Source organism: Temnothorax americanus, unplaced genomic scaffold (assembly GCF_048541705.1).
Source record: "Temnothorax americanus isolate GAGA-0224 unplaced genomic scaffold, ASM4854170v1 Scaffold4, whole genome shotgun sequence".
Classification (NCBI taxonomy): Eukaryota; Metazoa; Arthropoda; class Insecta; order Hymenoptera; family Formicidae; genus Temnothorax; species Temnothorax americanus.
The window spans coordinates 4,708,206-4,729,954 of record NW_027509547.1 but is presented as its reverse complement, the minus strand read 5'-3'; the positions used below and the strand labels follow the sequence as shown (position 1 = coordinate 4,729,954).

The 21,749-nt window shown below is 34.5% G+C and overlaps 1 protein-coding gene across 1 annotated transcript in view; it reads right to left on the bottom strand.

Annotated features, from left to right (window-relative positions):
* The window catches only part of LOC143902367 (uncharacterized), a 109,752-nt gene that overhangs the window by 40,704 nt on the left and 47,299 nt on the right, over positions 1–21,749 (bottom strand). Inside the window, exon 3 of the mRNA XM_077415201.1 lies at positions 15,230–15,526. Coding sequence (XP_077271327.1) covers positions 15,230–15,526 — 297 coding nt within the window. The remainder of the gene's footprint in view (positions 1–15,229; positions 15,527–21,749) is intronic.

The window sequence follows — 21,749 nt, the reverse complement described above, 5'->3', positions numbered from 1 at the left end:
GCTTGTACTAGCAAAAGAAGTCATTGATTGAATATGTCAATTGGAAAGAAGCCTACCTAACAATTGCAGATGCCGTGACGATGAACGGCGTGCATGAATGCGAATGTCGAAGTTGCAAATCGTTGACGCGTTAAAAAGATCATATTAACCATCGAAATACGAAGCTGTATGACGGACCTGCTAATTACTATGTTGCAACTGCAGGAATTGAGTTGGATTAAATTGCAGAGTGAATCTAGCGTTTGGTATCAAGTTTACATTCGGACGTATTATTACGTATTAATATGTAATACACTACGAGGAGCCATTCACTAATGAAATCAGGTGCACACCTGATTTGTAATTATGTGTAATCCACAGTGAAATCAATACGTAATCACGTGTAATCTTGCAATATATTTTGAAATCATTTAAATGAAACTAAAAGCGTAATCAGTGTAATCAAATCAAAATAAGTAAGAAATCGCGTGAAATCGTTGCGAGTCGTTTGAAATCAGAACAAAATCAGTCTTGGTAATATACGCCTCGGTAATACATCGCTCGTATAATATATATTTGCGAATAATATCGTTTATATCAGATGCGTTAATCATGTGCAAGTTTAGAATCTTTATCTTCTGAGATATATACATTTATTTATTTATTTACTGCGCTTTATTATTATTTTATAATTTTTCAAAACTTACTTTATTCATAGCAGTTGGAAAACCAAACTTGACTAATTTATTGTTTAATCTTATATTAATAATTTTTAATTTTAATTAAAAAATGTTTTACAATATTGCTGATGTTGCTGATCGAAAAGATATATCAACAAGATTTGACACTAATCTCCCATATCCTTTCGTAACATGACTCTCTACAATATACTCTACATCATCCTTTCTATAAGTCGGTTTTAATAGCATCATTATATCTTCGAAAGAAATTTAAAAAATTTCCTTAAAGCCTCGAACAAAGTTTGCGAAACGATAAGATACTTTAACGATCTGGCTTCTGAATTTTCATTATTCAGTACTTTAATGCCACGTGATCGATCGTTTGTATTTTGTATCAAGAGCGAGGCAAAAGAGCCCGCGGGATTCTTTCGCAACATGTTTTGCCGAGTGAACACACGTCGTAGGAATGTAGGCCTCGGTCACGTTATCAGGATCAGGTCGACAAAGTCTGTAATAAAATTCGAGAGTGACACGTAAAAAGCGCAGGAATGCCATTTTTCTTTTAAAATATACCTAAAATAAACGCGCGACACAATTTTTTTTTCATCTAGATCGTGATAAATTTGTATAGATATCCAAGTTATTTTTACAATGTATTTGATACATGAAGGTTCAGGCATCAGGTTTCCCACCTTTAAATAATTTGCATTTGAGATATATCAGATCGTTAAAGGATCTTATCGTTTCTTTTTTCACATAATTTAATTCAGAAATTTACTTATCAATTGCCAAAATTCTTTATTTACCAATAATAACAAATAAAGCATTATATATATATCTACACTACAACAAAATTTCCCGAAATATAAATGTTATAATATTTCAAGCAATTCTCAAGAGACAAAAGCGGTAATTTAAATTATACTAAAATATGTACGCGTCAACAGCATCCATATAAAAAAATCTGCGAGGAAACTTGTATAACGAGAAACGCTATTTATTTTATTAGGAAACTTACACTTGAAGAATTCAAGATTACTTCTCCGGTGCATTGTTGGCCTTAAATGTGCGAGCTTGTCGCGTAAACAGGCTCTCGGTTACACGCCAGCCGCAACGATTGCAACGCGGGCTTTTATGCACTTGCTGGACCACGCGCGCACACACGTGCAGCTGCGTGCACACACGGCGTCACGTGCAGAAGCATGCGCGCCAGGCACGTCTGTAAATACGTGAGGCAAAGAGGTACGACCGTAGAAAATGAAAGTTGAGATTCCACGGCGTGTCGTTTCGTAACCAGGGTCACGCTTAGAAAGGCGACGTTTAGTATTTAAGCTCCTAATATTGATCGCGGCTTCGGAAAAGAATTAATCTATATTGGGCGCAAACAATTCCTTGTTATAGAATCTTATAAATCAAGACAAATAATTTGTAGAAGACACTCATCGTATTTGTGCACGATTAAGTAGTATTATTGAGAGAAAATTATGATGAGAGAAAATTATATATTATTGAAGCACTTTAGCGGCAAGCGATAATATTGAGGTAATTGATTAAAAACGTGACATTTCCAGCGATCTTTAAATGTTGAAGCGGGGAATTTACGTGACTTCAATTAATGTATCCCTGATGCGTTTCATTAATTCTTATCTTAAATTGTCTTAAAGTATTTACTTGAAAGTTTGTGCCATTCTACGAAGAATGCAGAGTCTGTTATTATAAAATTGTCTTTTTTCTAAGTTGGAAACAACAATTGAAAAAACCATAAGTAAATATTATGATGGAAAAAATGATTAATAAATAATATTAAAAAATTTAGAATAAAGTTTTTATCTTTTATAAAGTAAAGCAAGATATTATTGAATCATATCGTTTGAGAATTTTGAAATTAGATGTTAGAATAAATGATGTTGATTGAAGGTTGAAGAGAAAAGTGAAAGAGATGTTTCCCAATTTAAAAACCACATTAGGTATATATATGCTCATCCGTTCAAGGTTGGCCAAGTCGATCGGACAGTTTTGTTGAATATCGTTAAAATTTTATCATTTAAATCAATATTGAAAGCATTTCAAGGTTCAAGGTTGACGCATACGAGTATGCTATAGATGCAAAGTGACAACGATCGGAAATAGACGGAACGACAACGTCGAGCTATAATGTCATTTAACTTGTGTGTTATTTGGCATATATAAATAAATTATCTTTTCTCAATTATTTTGTTAAAATTTTTTAAAAGATTAAACAAAACTAATGGCAATCAAACCCTCTTATTTCGTATAAAGCATTTGCATTAAAAATATTTATCGCAGTTAATTTAATGGAGTTATTTTTCCAGAATTTGCACTTAAAAAAATATTTGTTTTAAAAAATATATGTGTGTGTGATTGATCAAAAATATATATAAGTTAAACTTAGTATTTTCTTGTTAAAACAAAATGATTTATTCCAATATTTTTCAGTTTTTAATTTAAAATTTAATTTTTGCACTCTTTTATAATTAACTGAAACATTGTGTTAGTCTTATACTTTACTACACTGTTATGAAACGTTACTTCTGTAGCGATAACCTAAATAGAAAAAATTTTAATCGCTCTTATTATTTCTCCAGCAGAAATCTGCTTAATTAGCGCATAATAATATTCGAGATTAGTTTGAGGAGGCAATAATCTGTCAGTCCGAACGCCAACCTGTCATCCGCAAGCTGCCCTCTTGCGCTCAAAGCATCGGCTTTCTAACGACCGTTTCGAATGATATAAAATCAGGGATCAATCCCCCGTGCCGTTTTCAGCATAGGAACGATGGTGTTTTCAGCATTATCGGCATTTTCGAGAGAAACCGCACGTTATTGGACCCGCTAATTACCTGTCGGCTATCGCCTTTGAGAGGCTCCACATGTCTTATTTTACTTAATATTAAATTAAAAAACTGATACATGTTGCGCATTATGAAATTATGTAGATCAATATTTGTTCTAATTATTTCAGAAACTGCAGCTTGTAATTTATTTCGTAAAAAAATTATTCTTTCTCTTCTTTCATTTTTGCCCTGATATCCAGAAATACATTCGATTCCTAAGATAATTGAAAAATATAATAATTCTAAATAAAATTTTGAGAACAGACAGATTTTTACGTATATATCAACAGGACAAAACCAATTATCAGTATGGCATGAATGAAAAATATTTTTATAAATAGCTCATAATTATTTTACATATTTCAAATTATTAATTCACAAACAAAGAAATCGAGAAATACCAACAGCAGTTTCTCACACACACATTTAACAAGTCGATATTATGCTACTTTCTCCAGAGCGCCGGCCTTGGCAAAGTAAACTGGATTTGTTTCACGATACATTTCTCGCGATTTATTCTGGATTTATCACGGCCGATGGTCAATCAGTTACAGTTAAGTTTCGCTTTATATAAACTGTCGACATTATATGATCACGCGTATTTGGTATCTATAAAAAGTTCGATGTTAAAACGCTCTAACAATGTTCGTTAAATTAATTTATCACGTGTATAATATCGATGCGCCATTTAAGCGTATTATAAAAACGGAAATCAGTATTAATTATTCATGCATATTAATTGTCTGCATGCATATTATTTGAATAATAAAATCTGCTGTCGGAAAAATACTTTTGCAAAGCTCAATTTTTCCCGATAATAAAATATTTTCAATATCTTCAACGAGTGCTACACATATTCAAGAGCAAGACTTAAATAAATCTATGCACGAGACTTATTCAATTAATTATAAAGTGCATCAAGATTAAATTAATCTGTTTGATTAAGCAAAAGTTACTTTGTGATAAAAATGTGTAATCAAATTAATGGATTTATCCACGAATAAATTGGTTGAATATAGTTGATAGAAACTTTTTTCAAATTAAATTGATTACATGGTTTACCGCATAGCGCCGCTCCTACAATTTAATTCCGATCCTTTGCCGCTCTATCGATTGTTTGTTTAGTCAAAATTGATTTACAAACCGCACAAAAAATGTCGCGACAAACATGATACATCTATAAATAAAAAAAGAGTTGTTGTTCAGGAAATTGTCATACAAATATGATTTGCAATGTTTACTCAATTGTTGCTTATAACATGGACTTCTTAATAGCATTTTTATAAATTACATTATTATGTAATTGTTGGAATAATCAAATAAGATTTCCAGTCTTATGTATTATTTCGTAATAAATAATTTTAAGAGCATTTTGCAGAATTTGCAATATTTCCATGTTATGGCGTTTAAAACATTGTTTTATAATTCCTCAGTGAAACATTTAATTTTGCACAATACATTGATGTAATTTAAAGCCGTAATCGATTTGCGATTATATGCATTTTAAGGCAATCCAATCTATTTTTGAGGCAATTTTAAATTACCAAGCGCGTCGGCGCGCGAAATCACCCCCAATAAATCACGTAACCGATTTACACTCCGAAATTCCTCGCAAATCGGTGAATCGATCGAATTTCAGTGGCAGTATTAAATCGATTACACGCTTCGCCGCAGCACCACGGCTGGTTCATGCGGGGGCGGACAAGCGCGAAGTATCCCCGGCAGGCGTCTTCCTCGCACAAAGCGAGGATAATTCTGACCTTTCCAATGCGTATACACAGGCGGACAGGCTGAATGGGAAAGCGAGCCGACTGGATCTTCGGTCGACGAGTCGGGAAGACTTGATCGCACTTAGGCGGGACTGCGAGTCGCGCAGCCGGAAACGATCGCGTAATAATGCCCCGTTTTGTCTCCAAGTGCTTATCAGCCTCGGCCAGATCTCCAACTCGGAACTCGCTTGAAAGCACTCACGGTGCATTGCTTTGACGAGTATGTAATAACGACTCAACTGCCGTTAACTGCGATGTATAAGCGGCTTTCCCAACTTCGTAAGGAGAAAGAGAAAGCAAACAAGCATATTTTTCGTGGAATATAAAGACCAAAGAACCAAAGAAAATCGTAAAAAGGAGCCGACAAAGGACTGACAAAAACATACGTATATATATGTATGTACAAAAACAGTCTTGTCAAGTACATCTCTGTAATCAATTTCATCAATTTTTAATGCACGTTTTTCTCTATAACTTTTATAACGGTATATTAACTGAACAAGTTAATTTTAATTACTTAATGAATTCGCATTGCTATTAGTTATTTCCTTAACGTATGTCTCGAAACAATATGCAGCTAGGGAGAACTTCTGGCGAGGATGGTCGGCCTGAGATCAGAATGCTAATGCGAGTCCCGCGAGTCCCTACGTATGTCGACATTCACGCTAGATTATCGTCTGCGAGCACTTCTGACGAGACGCCTCCGTCGAGTAGACTGTATAACAGTTGCATTATGTTGTGCAGGAGACGGCCAGCGAGAGTGTATGCGCTAGATACTTGGCGTATTCGCGCAAGAAGCGTAATTAAGACCAGGCCCGAGTTCTCCTGTCTCCATTTTGCCGTCTGTCGACGGCGAAATCGGACTCGTGGCTGAAGGCATGCTAGTTAATGCGACAAGTTGTAAGTTACATCGTCTAATACGCTGTTGGATCTACTCGTAAATCCTGTCTGCGCTTGCTTAATTAAATTGGATGTTCCGATTATCTATTACCGATGTCCCGAAGCGGACTACGCAAAGTAGTTTGTATGCCTCTATTTGTCTGAGATTCATATCAAAAGATACCTTATTAAAAGAATAATTAGTAAAATATACAAGTCATTGTTTCTTTTATATCAAACATAAGTAATATTCTTGTTTTTCTTTCAAATAAATATTTTACTTATTATACGTAATGCTTTAAATTTAAGAAGATTAACTGTAAATAACGTTAATCGTCTTGAAAATTTCGAGAAATAACACATGTACTAAACTTAGAAAAATTTATTTTATAAATATTATTTTTTTATGTGTAATGTATAAGAAACGAGAGTGTTTAAATGTTGAGATTCGCGTGAACATTCGTTCCGTTACTCGCGTCTTCAGCTACTCGATTACGCAAATGCATATTCTGTTACAAACTGCACATCACACAAAACCACACAACCGCCTAACTTGATTAATTAGTGTTTATACGAACGAATTTCTATTTCAGGAAATTGTATAAACTGATTAAAAGTTTGAAATAGCTACAGTTAGAAAACAAACGGCTGCCTCGTTAAATTGTCGAATACATGGCACGAATCATCATCTATTCATTCTATTTTTCATCTAATTTCTATATTTTAAAATCAATCAGTACACGTTATTATTATTTGTCAATATTGATCATTTTCATACTAATTTAATTGTCAAGTTTGTATTACAAAAATATTCGAGGATGATTCGATCTTCACGGAAGAGAAATAAGGTGGAAGTGAAAGTCAATTTAACTTGATACCATCTGATTGCAGCTTCGGCTGCTCGTCGAAGTGTAAAGTAGAGTGGTGGAAGATGTTTGCAGAATCGAAATTCTATTTGCGAAGTGAAATGGTCTGATTACAAATCTATCCTACTGCACGCAACGTATAACGCAAAACGCTATCGTGTTTACCATCACTAAACTTCTGGAAGAAAATACATGCAATTCAATTTTGCTTCGACTCTTCTTCGTCACTTGACATACATATATCAATAATAATTTACTTGCATAACTGTGACATAATATGTTATTGTCAATATAAAAATATATGTTACTCTTATTTAATTTTACTTTCTGTGAATTATGAATATAAAATAAAACATTATATAAAATAAATTTCTCTACATGTACAGCAAGATATACATTAATTTACGCTTTGTTATATAAAATGGCGCAGAAAATGTGTTAATTTTTAAGTATTCACAAATTACTGAATTCAAAGATTCTCAAAATTTTTGTTTTTAGATATGAAGAAATAATCTAGATCTGTAAATTAACAAATTTATAAAATTTACAATATTAAACACTAGAAAGTGTTAAATTTATAAAACTTTAAAGTATGTGGCAATATATCTATTAATGTTTTTTCTAAAAGCCAACTCCTTACAACAAAAATTACTAAGTTCAAAAATTTTTTACATATTTTCAAGTCAGAGATTGGAATATAATAAAATGTTTGAATATAATATAATATAATTCCCCTGTTCAATCAATATATTATGTATTATGTATATCAATATACCATTATAGATTTAATACATTTTGGTTTCCTAATATTTTGAAGCATTTCTCTCTCTACATACATGTATTGCGTGTTTTCAACATGGATCTATAATCAACTAAAAATAAACCGTATTAGTAAAACAGTTTTGGAAGCCATACGCTGTGCTGCGTTTTAAATATTTACTCGTCGAATTTGTACGAAATGTTCGCAATCACAAAATCGAATGCAAATTGCACCGTGCGTTGTAAAACGAAATACAGTAATTGCACGAAGTGCTTCGTCGATTCATATTAACTTCTTGACATATGGTTGAGTGATTTCTAATAATATGATAATAACTGTATGAACACAACATTTTGCAGTGAGAAGTAAGAAATTGATGTGTACATGCCTTCATGGTTCGTCGAGTTAAATAAATCTTAAATTGAATAAGGAAAGTAGACAGTTGTCAGGCGGAAATGTGCGACGTTTACAGACTTAAAGTTCGTTTAAACATTGGCACAAGCTGCGGATGAGCTTGAAAACTATGTCATATAGCTTTGTAAACTATGTTATGGAATTCTGTAGTAAGAGGTGCCAAACTTATCTGTTTTTAGATTTGTCAGATACGCTTTACGTAATCTATCTTTAATATAGAAGTTCTGTACATTACATTTTTTTTCTTAATTTGAAAAAATATTGCTTTTGTAGAAATTAGAATAGAAAGTTTTAAATCTAAATAAAAATGTTTACATGATGCTTTTTAATAAAATATTGTAATTTAAGAAAGGAGATAGAACGTCTAGGTGTACTTTTTCACGTGATACATAGAATTTTTATAAATAGCATCGACAGAATTGTATAAATATAAATTTTACATAAATGTAATTTCTGTACAGATTTGCAACACCATGTCTATCTAAAAAGTGTAAAAAATTTTTAATCATTTTTTAGAAATATTTGATAAAGTTTATGTAATAAAAATGAACAACGTGAATTAAGGTAAAAATGCTTTCTATTGCAAAATTTTCTAGATTGTACTAAATGTTAAGTATTAAGTATCAAAAATGTTGAGAGATGATTGAAATATATGTTGACCATCAATATTTATTCTCTGATTACCATCAACACACATAACGTTGCAAAGGAGATATTTGGTTTCAACCATTTTGCGTGATGAAAATCAAGATTAAAAGGCTTGCGGCCCTTACACATAATGCAGTTTATTAATATAAGTAGAAAATACAGAGAAAATTTCATGTTGAATTCAAGAATATCTACTAGGCTATATTATCGTTGCAGAGTGGCCGTCTTTATGCTAACATTAACGTATGGTGCGTTATTTTTCACGCATGACGTAACATAATACGCCATTTCTACGATCAAAAATACTTGTAAGAAGTGCATAATAATAATAATTGCATAATGGCATAATAATTGCATCGTAAGAGCTTATATACACTGCTGTTAAGATGAAAGATAGTTAATCCTTTCTCTGTCTTTTTATTTTTCTCTTTGACAAATAACAAAAAACTAAAACGTGTATGTGTATATATAAAAGTGTTGAAAAACTTAAACGACAAAAATTTAAAATATCCTCTCTTTGCAAATTATCTTTAAAATATCGCAAAGCGTTATATATACATACGTCTCGGTTTCTCTGTAACGTGTATAAAATAAATATTTGAATCTGAACGCGTGCGTGTATGTAGATGTAGGATGAATATTGAAATGACGTACTTTGCACAAACAGTTATTTGCGGTGCGACCGGAAGAAACACCGTCGCGCTTTAACGGTTAAATTAATTTCCCTCTCCTCTCTATTGAATTTTATTGATTTCTTCTACAATTTTAATATTATAGCACGTATAAAAGTAAACTGATGGTATCTCTATTGTAATAACAAAAAATTATTTTTACTGTTTGATTTATTAGAACTGTCAGATATTTGTTTTTAAACTACTCGGTGATTATATTTCGTAAATATTTGCAAAGTAAATTTTCTTTCAAAATAATAAAGAAATAATTTTAATATTTATCCGCTTTTGTGGTTTTAATTTGTTCTCGCGGATGCGACAAAAGCGCGCACACGATGGCGATATTGATCGCTATACGTTACGCGAAAGACTCGATAATTTCTGTCAACTGTCGACGTTGCTGGTGAACATTGTGAACAATAACGCAAGGGTAGACAATCGTCGGACAGATATCGGAACGCGCGCGTTCGCAATTTCACCGCGATTTCTCGCGATTGTACGCGTTTGTTCGTGGCGCGCAAATGTATAGTACAGCGCTTACGCGCTCGTTTTATATAGGCGACGAATTGACCTGTCTGGACTTCTGGAAAAATCCAGACAACGCGAAAAACGCGCACGCTGGCAGTGCGGCTGACGAGATTGTTCGTACGCACAACAATAGAGTGATGAATTGCTCACTTCTGCAATTGGAAGATGTTTTCTCTGTAGATTTGAAGACGGATATATAATTTATTTTGAATGCTGCTTGGATGCACTTACGTATATAATTTTTCAACCGTAAAGAATTCAAGAGAATACATATTACGTTAAGAGATAAAGGATGATTATACAATATTTAGAATTTTTTAAAATAATTATAAAAAAAAATTATTCAGAGAAAGAAACATTTTTTTCAGTTGTTAAATAATAATGTTTAATAGAAAATTGAATATGACTACAACCATGTGTTTCTTCTGATAAACATTTAGCAATTTTCTTTAAAAAAAAAAATGATCAAAAACTGCGCAATTAATAAAAGAAAGAGAAAATAATCAAACGGTTAAGTGGAAAGATTTGGGTCATTCTGCCAGTCAAATGATCGAGTACTTGAGAGTGTTTGTGATATATCTAATTAAAGAATGAGAAGTTTGCAATTGTGGCATCTTCCCATTAAAAATGCAATATATTTCAATCCGTGTAAAAGCTCTGGTAACAATCAAAGAGAGTGTGGAACGGGCTAAGTAAGAGCCAATTGTTTAAAACGCTTTTTTAAAATTTGATATCATAAATAAAGGAATTAACCTTTGTGCACCGTCAACAGCGCTTGGCTCTTACTTAGCCCGTTCCACGCTCTCTTTGCAATATTTTAAATCAACCAATATATCCCAAACTCCCATTCTTTATTTAACCGCGAAAAGTACCGAGCAAATCGTCAATCTTGATTATTGCGGAAGTATATATGCCATGTATATATATGCACATCGGTAAACTTATGACAGGGACAAATGGCGTTTTCGAAAATGCTTCAGGTGGTGCTTGCAACTACGTATATAATCGCTTAAGCGGCATCGGATTAGCGTAGCATATCGGTACTTGAAGGGCAAGCCATGCTTGACATCGCTCGAACTTCGCGCGTACATCGCATCCGTTTCATGAAAATTTCATAAAAATTTGCATGAATGAGATGCATCTGCGAGCACCGCGCATTATTTGTCTTTGTCAAGCCGTTCCACGGCGACTTCGAGAGTATATATACTCGCTTGCGCGTGGCCCGCGCGCAAATGCATTTCCCTTTTAGACAACCGGTCCATCGCAGTGATATCTTAAGTACCGTCGACAATTCTTTTCATCCCGCCCAGATCTGTCTCTGCTCGCATTCCCGTTCCCCTTCCCTTTCCGCATAAGCATCGTTGGATAGCGCGAATAACCGTGTGAGAAGAAAATTAATTAAATTTGCGCAAAGCAGATTTCCATGTTTCTGACATTCCGCGTATCGAGAAGCAAACTTGATGCGATATTTGCATCAGTTATGTGCATTTATATTATCTTCGAAGTAATGATTGAAAAATGAATAGCATGATGTTAAATTAATAATTAATCATACTATATACAATACCTAATGCACTTATTGGATAATCTTACAATTGCGACTATGATTTTTCATATTATAACCTTTTTTATAACTGTTATTTGTTTGGACTATTTCTAATTCAACTCTGTATTTAACGTAATTTAAATGGATAAGATAAAATCGGTTCAATACGCGTTTTTTAAATTTCTGCCAATTTCAAAGTTGATAATGAAATGACAATGTTATAATAAATATTATAGTTATCCATCTTTTTAAATTTATTTAATTTGTAGAAGTTTTGCAGATAATTGCGAAACTATTTGCCGCGAATAAAATTAGAATATCAAATAAAACCTATATACATATACGTATAAAATTCAAGACATACACATGCGACGTTAAATTCGAGGTGAGTATACGACAATGCGAAAAGAAATCACGACGCAAGAATGAAGGAGCAGCGTATAAAACTTATCAAGAGTCTGTCGCCGCATCGGAGTGCAGCCGACAGCATACGAGGATTTGATTGGATAGGTCGCTCGATTGCATATTGCATTCGACAAATATCGGAAACCCCTTGTGCTCAATTAAATCCACGACAGCGCGGCCGATGGAATATCGAATTCGTGGAGTTAAATCACCTGACGGTAAAAAAAGAATTGCGTTCGCGAAATTATTTCGCTACGAAAAAAAGAGTATATGGACGAAAAACAAGTGGGCAAGGAGGAAAAATATTGACACAATGCAGAGGGTGTCGATAATTTCGGTTTTTCTCTACGATGCCCCCATTATGTCACACATCTCTCGAACTATTCGCAAATGGCAGTTCTTTGTCAGCACCCGTTATAACAAATACTATATTTTGCCTGTCATGCCGTCAGCATTTTCCGATACATGAACAAAAATAACATCAAACATATTGATTAGAATGCAGTATTAAATTCATATCGATCTTATCAATTATATATTACTTTTATCGGAATCATGATAAAGTTATATGTATTCGTATAACATATAGGATTTCTCGGAAAAGTTGATTCTATTGAATCAACCTCTCTACCACGTACATTCCATTGAATTTTAAAGTTTCTGTGACTGTGTAACAAAGTTTCTTTTAAAGAAACTCAATGTACGCTTTTAAACTGAAGAAAATGTTTTAATGGTAAAAAAGATAAATCTATTTTTCAGGTTATTAAATCAAATAAAGCTATTTTTCTCACTAAATAAAGACGGAATTGAATTAAATATTGTTCCTGAATATGATAATTGCATTTATAATTATGATTTGCATTTTCATTAGATTTATCGTAATGTAGAAATATGTGAAGCTTTGTATAAACCTATTTTCCTTAAATAACAAACCTATCTCTTACCTTAAATGAGAAGTTTAATATTGCATTATTTAACGTTATATTTTCATATAATACCGTACAATGCTTCAATTTTGTAATACTCGAAATACAATTTGTGGAAATTATCGAAACATGGATTAGTTCGACATTTATGTATTTTTAAAAATATGTGAAAACACTGCTTGTCGATATTTCACCGAGTGCGTCACAGAAATTTTGGAAGTACATTAATTATTTGACGTGTGCGATATACCCAGCTTTTACTGAAAACAAAGAGAAATTAAATTATCGCCCAATTCGGTGCAAAACGAATCGCTAGAGCAGGTATTACTCGGATTGAAAAATCCATCCGCGCGTTGTGACTGCGAAAGCCGCGTCAAAGCTTTGAAACAGAAAACCGATAGGGGAACAACGTAAAACTATCCTATGTCAATCCCGTTCAATTTTACGTACTTGCCCAACTTTCATCACTATTTTTCTGTACTATATTGCTTATTTCTCGTCGAATCCCATCCGAATTTTCAGACCTATATTCCCTTACCTAACAATTCCCGACATATATCAGGAAAAATGTTGTTTCGGGCTTTCAAACGTTCCATTATGTTTCACACACACACACACACACACACACACACACACACACACACACACACACACACACACACACACACACACACACACACACACACACACACACACACACACACACACACACACACACACACACACACACACACACACACACACACACACACACACACACACACACACACACACACATAATAATGTTATCTTCTTTTATGTTGAAAAATATATTTTCATATTGCACATAAAAGATTCGTGAAGATAGATTTTGCATATATTTGATATCGTTATTTTTCATCAAAATAATAATAAAATTAGTTTTATTATTAAAATACAATTATTTTAGTTGCATTGTTCTTTATCCGTTTTTGAACTACCAATCTAATTTTGAATGCGATCTCATTCATTATACCTTTAAAATTAAATCTAAAAATTATTGTGTTATGATTTTATTATCATATTATTCTAGTATAGTTGCATGGTATTAGAGCTTACAGCTATATAGACTACTGCAGGAATTATGCTAATTCGTTAAAAAGTCAAAATCGATGGGATCGAATTCGTGTCGGTGGTCGTAAAACCGTGTCACGACACCACGTGCGATTTAGAGCGTGCTGTCGATGCAGTTCTATGTATTCCCGATCCTGAACGATTCACTACGGTTCAGTGCGACTCAAAGCTAGGAACAGAAGCAGCGCATCGTGACGTAAATGCACGCTTCCCTAAACCTTTGTCATCGCATTACAGTCGATTGACGGTAATTTTGTTGCACTGCTGTAGGGGAAACAAAACTTGCCCAAGTATGATTTTTGACGTGCTTTTTTACAACCGTCACCGTTTGCATAAAATATCATAGGATGCCTACCCTTGTCTTTTGCAAGGAAAAAAAAAGAAGTTTCATTATTTAAATAAATTATTATAAATTAATATTATTAAATTAGTAATTATATGTTTTAAATAATTTTAAACAATAAAAAAATATATTATATATAGAAACAAATTACCAAATCAAGCCAAAGAAAGACGTATCTCTAGAAAAATTTCAGATTTCTTTTTCGATGCATGCATGTGCAATAAAATTTACTATGATTGCTGTAATGCATTAATAATAAAGTTATGTGGAATATGTATGTAGATGATATAATAATTGACTTTTTTTCAAAACTGCAATTGCTTATGACATCAGACTGAGATGATGCTAATACGTGTTAGCATTAGCACATAGTAAAATATGATAATTTAGTTTCAAACATTACCCAATCTTTAAGTCATTTTCAAAAATTAGGATCATTCATTTTATCTTAAAACATAGATAGTTTGGACCTGCTTTGAGATGTACAGATATATGACATCTATATATATATGTAATAACGTTCAGAAAAATATGGAGTAAAAATTGATCAGGTACTTCTAAAACTATTATCGTTTATCCCAGAATTATGTAAAAATATTTCTATCTTGCTCAAAATCTTCGAGAAACAACCTATCGCCGATATCACGATCTATGCCCATATCAGCACAAGAGCATTCTCTCTTTCTCTCTTTTTCTTTGGGTCCGCATTCCATCACATATAACAAGATCTTTTTTGCCATTCGAGAAAAAAAACGAGATAATGGACTCAACAGAAGAACGTCGATCTCCAATTAAAGGTATCTCATAAGGAACGATAAGCCTCTCTCCCTATCGGTCGCAGTTACTGTTCAAGGTGAGTCGCGATTTACCCGCCAAGAGATCGAATCTGGTTCTGCTCCTCTCGCTGTCCTCGTAGCCCTCGAGGTCGTCCTCGTAATCGTCGTAATCCTCAGGGACGGGACGGTGGTCTCCATCACTGTCGCTGACATTTCTCGAGACAAGACTGTTGCTGGGTGGACCTCTCTGAGTGGCCTGTCGGACGCGGGTTCGATGATCATTACTGAAGAGGACCGACGGCGGCGGCGGCGTAGACAGCTGAGAGCCTTGAAGGCGACGCTGAAGGTAACGGGCCAAGAGCGCTTGTACCGCGTCTGTCTCCGCCGTGCCTGGAAGACAGAAAGAGAGACTCGCTCTCGTGATCAGTCGACAATATCTTCCCGATTTTACCGATATTCCGCTGAGTCCTTACATCCGCATTCTTACATTTCGTCTTTTTCCTCATATCTCTCTCGTCTCTCGATTTTTCACCATCTATTTCTCCTCTCTTTTTATTCTTTCTCTTTTATCGTCAGTTTCCTCTCATTTTTCTGTGACGTAACAGTGCTCGCATTTCTCTTTCGCGAGGTTGGAGACAAAAGAGCTCGAGGCTTGATTCGGGGCTGTTTGCCTGTCGAGGGGTCCTTCTTCTTGTGTCATGTACGAGATGCGTCGCGTGTGCATCCTCGCGTGCAAGCGTAAAGATATGCGCGATCCACGTTCTGATGAGACGGATTCGGCGATGGGTATAATCCCTCCTGCACGATGATGATCAATAGAGAAGTGTGGATTCGTTAGTTTCAGAAAAATAATTATGCGGGCAGAAAGAAAGAAAGAGATATTCGCAGTCGTCAGAAATGAAAGACTATCTAAATAACAAATAAATACACAAGATTTTCCAGTAAACTTTAAATTATTTTAAATGTTATTACGAGTAATAGTAATTACGATATCACGAGTGCTTCTTCAGCTAATGAAGCAAATGTCATCAACAACTGTTAAACTAATTGTAAATAATATACGATTATTGTAACGACAAATGACAGTAAATAATATAGAGATTAAAGATGTATGGGAGAAATGCATGATTAAAGACTGCTCTTCAATTCTAACGTATATAAACTAATGTAAACACAAACGATCGCGTGTTCAGAATGCGAAGACAATATACGATAGAATACTTGAGTCCGCAGGATGCTTCATTAGAGGCCCTGCCTCGTCTGTGTTTGATGTTCGAACAGCTTTCGCGAATCATTGTTTGGTATCAATGTATATGCGATTCGTAGTTGCGTCAAGGAGGTGGAACGAGATGAAAGAAATTATAAATCATTTGATATCGCTTTGCGATCGAAGATACAAACACTGATTAGTTAACATCAAAGTACCATCGATTGTTGCGCACAAGAAAATCGCTAACTTTATTAATCGTTATTGCTAACAAGAGAATCTCTAACTTTATTAATCATTATTGCTCACTTCCAGTCACGCAAATCATTGTCATAAACTCGCGAAAGTAACTTTTTAAAGAATATTTATCGAATCTCGAAGAATGTAGCAAAATTTGTCCAAATATTTGTTTATCATCCTTCTTCTTTAAGTTTTTTAGTTTGAAGCACACACATACTAATACTTTCTCATTATGTTTCTATTAAAAATAAAAATATAAAAAATTTTACTAAAAATAACTTATATGGCACACAGTTACTATATTTATATAAACTGTATAAAGAGGTTTATATATTACAATATAAAATTTAAATTAGAAAAATTTAAGACATTTTATATAGTTTAATTATTATCTGACAATATTCCAAGTATATACTTGCAACTCATTATTATGTGTATGCGTTCTGTTAAATTTTAATTTTTTCCAATTAAAATTATAAATTATAATAATTAATGTTTCGACTGATGGGATTTTATGCGAACGTGTTACTAACTAAATGTTGCAGAAGCTCAAAGGTAATGCAGAAACGGATAATTATATAAAGATGCGGTGGACTAAACGACGATGTCGTGAGAGCTGTTGGAGGATTTGCGGCGACAAGAAATCCAATTTTCGGCCAATTCCAGCACGGAGGACGAGTGCAATTACATCGATTTCTACTAGTAAGCATTGTGCGCCAGCACGGCTGTCTCGTAATTGAATTGGATCAATTGTATCGCACGAATCCTATCATTTCTTCTCTCGATCCTCTTCCCACTTTTTACCTCGATCCTTTTTGCTGAACGAAGACGCTAGTTATTTCGGGCAGCAGATTCACGTAATTAAATCCTACAGGTAAACGTTGATCCCATTATAAAAAAGTTTCTGGCAAACCGGCGGAAAACGCGCCGTCGCGTCGCGCGCGCACTGCTCTGTTTTCTTGTTATATTTCAAGCTGGAAAATGCGCGCTCGGGTTGACCGCAAAGGATCAACCTTCCGGCACGGAGCTGATGCTCTGGCAAGGATTTTCAGAGTCGGATCCGGAAATCTTTGGCCAGGCGCGAATCTTGTTATCCTTGCTTTCGCGCGCAAGGTTAATTTGACGAGCGTACATTAAAGTAATTGACAATTTTACTTGTGCCACGCTGTTCATATTTATTCATTGAGCTATCAATAACATTATTTCTTAACCTGAATATTATACACGTTCAATTTTAAACGATTGACGGCAGATTCGGATTGATCTGAATTCATAAAATATATCATACGCATCAGTTTTATTTATAAAAAGCGTGTGCCTTTACGTAGAACAAACCGTAACGTTAATTTAAATGTTATTGATAAATGTAGAGGAAATTGCTAAAAACACTGATTGAGCGCTGAAATAAATATTTGAAAAATATTGGACGTAACCGCAAGCAATAATAACATATATCGTCCAAATTTTCCATGTGCTCGCGGTTTGACGTGAAAGGTAAATACAACCAAAACTAATATTTGGCACGTTACGGCAATTAGAAAAATTCTCATACGCACGTTTCCGCAAGACAACACATCAAGCGTTGCATACAATATCGGAAAAATAATAAAACGTCACATCTCGAAACATTCCTATCTATTTTTTGTTGGAAAAAAGTCCATGAGTAATCGTACGAATAGTCGGAAAAATGTTCAGCCAAACGAATGTTTATTCTTTATTATACACAAAAAAATTCTGCAGTTTTACTTCATTTGGAATTTTATCGACTTCTTTATCGAACAATTACGTTAAAAATTTATTGAAAATTATTGCAGTTTAAAAATCAATAATTTTTTTAACAATAAATTTAACTGGTGAAAAACAAGTGAATTGTAAAATAATTTAAAGAAAGACTTAAACTTCCATCAAGTTATATAAGACATCATCAGGCACGAGAAGGAAGGAAATCTCGATTTGGGTTGTGAGAAAGAGCACGAAATAAATCGTGGAAAGTCATAAGGTCATGCCATGCAACAGATTGAACGGATTTCTTCACGGATTCAACGTGAGATTCGCCCTAAGAGAAATTTAGCGTTTTCGACCGAAAGATGCAAATCCGCGGAAAACCGCCGCCGCCGACAAATGTGAGAATTTCTCTAAACTAAAATTCAATGTATCTTCTTGGACAAGGCAAATTTTATATCGATCGAAACTACGAAGAATTGACATCAAAGAATTTGCAAAAATGCAGTCGAATGCCTTTTCCCTTTGAGAAGGAATTTCTGCCGATCTGTGAATAACAAATGAAACATTTTCAATGGAAGACGGAATTTTTTCGGCAAAAGGAGGTAAAAGTAAGATTAACTCTGAAGAAGAATATAGCAATACAAGACATACATGTCGCTGAGAAATCCGAAATATTTTCTTCGGAAGCGGAAAATTATTTCGGCCGAATGCTCGATCGCAGCATTGCCAGAAATGTTTTGAGAAAAAAATTTACTATTTTTCGCGCACGAACAAAAGCGCAAAAAAAAAACAAAAAATCTGGAAGTCATCCAGGCGGAAGTATAATCGCTTGATTTCTTTTAAGAGTTTGTATAAATTAGTTATATAAAACTCTGCATAGTGTTTGTTCATTTATATTAAATTTACTTTTTTTACAATCATTTCTTTCCAAAACAGATATATATCTACAACTTTTTAAGCGCTCCTCCTGGAGTGCCAATAAAATCGTGAAAACTGCGGAAACTGCGCATTCCAAAATGAACGACGCGACACGCCGAAATTCAGGATCTACCACACGTTTAGTCGACCGGGGAAAGATCACAAAGTCCGAGTAGAACTTTCAGAGATTCTCGCACGGAGAATTGCTGGCGAGGTAACCTCTGATCAGAATCCCGATTTGGACGAAAAATTCGACAGAAAGCATTCCGCTTTCTGTGTTGAGTATTCCGCTCGAGCGCGAGATCAAACTTATTATCATCGTCTCCCGACGTCTCGGCTGGAAGACATCGTCACGGCCGACCGCGGAGAAACGTGAGTGTGATTGAAGTGATTATTTAAGTTTCGCTCGCGCGTTCTCGAGAGTGCACGAAAAAGGTACGCGTTAAAACGGAATGTCCCGCCCGAACTGATTTGCAAGTTTCGCGTCTCTCGTCCGACCCGCAGCCGGCGCGGAAACCAACCTTCTCCTCTGTAATCCATTGTCCCCACTTCATAATTCAATGACTTTCGGAACTACGTTTCCTGGACTATTTCCTCGACGGGTCTTCTGAATGTTTTATGTGATTTTAAGATTACCGCGGTAGGGTGGTGGCAGCCGGCGTTAGCGGGCGATACGCTTTTACCGTAATTGGATCTAAATTCTGGAACGGACGAACGAAGTTTAATAATAGTGTTGCGCCGGTGTTGAGACACCCGTTGCGCGCGGAACTTCGCTCACGAGGAGCCCGAACTTCGCTCGAATATATAGCTTCAAGTTGAAGCGCGGTCCTTAACGACCGCGTTGTTGTTGATGTATTGATTTTCACGACGACTGTCAGATCTACGGGAAGACTCCGATCGTTCGGACGTATTCTTCACCTGAAACGCTTGTACTAATTTTTAATAAACCTGAGTTCCTTTTGTAATAAAGTGTTCACCCTCTTTTGCGAGTGATTGTGCGATAGCGAAGCGCAGCGCAACAATAGCTTCACTTCTCGAACGTGAGTTGTTATCGTATTGGAGTCAATGTTATTCTATTATAGCGAATTATAAAGATACTGTTGAAGGGAACGCCAGCAGTGATACAAAATAATTTATAACATCATAAGATGCGGTAATATCCAGCACTGAGATGGTATTGTAACAATATAAAAAAATAAAAAAGATATATTTTTAAAAATGTAATAGAATATATAATAGAAATACGAAAGTCACGGAGCCCAGTTAAATAGAAAGAATATTCAACACATCGGTATTGATCTCTCTTTCGAAAATGACGCAATTCATTAAATGTATATAGAACATTTAACTGAATCGTGATTAAAAAAGGTAATATGAATAATTCACAAAGCAAAGGCGACTATTTGACTTGCAAAGAAGGAAATCAATAAGCCGTTCGATTACCTATTTCAACGAAACATGTTCTTATGAATTTCATTTCAATCACCAGTGCGAAAATCGACTGCTGAACTTTGGCGTTAAAAAAGCGTAAAATTTAAAAAATACGTGAAAAACATTCAATAGATATACTTATAACGTGTATATACATATATATGTATAATTATTTAGTATTTTGGCAATTAATGTTTTGTTAAGTTTTATTAAAATTATAATAATTATTTCATCATTACTCGTATTATAATTTTTTACATAATTTGAGATAAAAGTCTATATTTTATACACTCATTTACGAAGCATGCCAGTTGGCAAAAAAATTGTATAATTAAAGTAATTAATTTGCATATATAAATAAAATCTGAGATAAAAATGTAAAGTGTTAAAAAAATATTTCTTTCTCTTCTTGTAAATTAATTATTAATATTGCACCTCTGTCCAAATTGATTGGGGATTGATGGGGAATTATATTTAAGTTGCTAGATGTCTTCGAGGATTTTTTCGGATGAAACAGATTTAAATGCACCCGTCAGAACCGAGTGAAACGGGTCATTTGATTTCGGAACGAGTGGAGAAGCCAAAGTTGTCCAAACGCTGATGGTGTGTTTGGATGCGTACTTTTGAAACGGTTTCCATCTAAGGAAAAGCACAATGTTTCGTGATTTATACGGCGTAAATAGCGAAAGATCCTGTGTAAATGCCAGTGTTTCGTATATACGCAAGTTTCCCGTACGTGACAAGTGCTTTAAGTAATGGTAAACAGAGATGGCGGGTGTATTGTACGCGGGCGGGTTCAGCTTCAAAGCACGTTTTCGCCATCAATAGCGATGCTGCTCATAAATGTCTTTTTAAATCCTTTCGCGCGAAAGAACGGGAAGTTAATCCGTTCGTGTTAACCGATGTAATGAGAATTACACGGCGTATTCGGCAATTTGTGTCACTGAATCATTTTTTATTAATTGATTTTATGCGCATGTGAATACGTTGTCTCACCACATAATAATGATAAATATCTAAAAGCTGACAATATTTTTTCTGATACTTCGATGAAGATTAAAAGTGAGAGAAAATAAGAGAGAGAATGCGTAA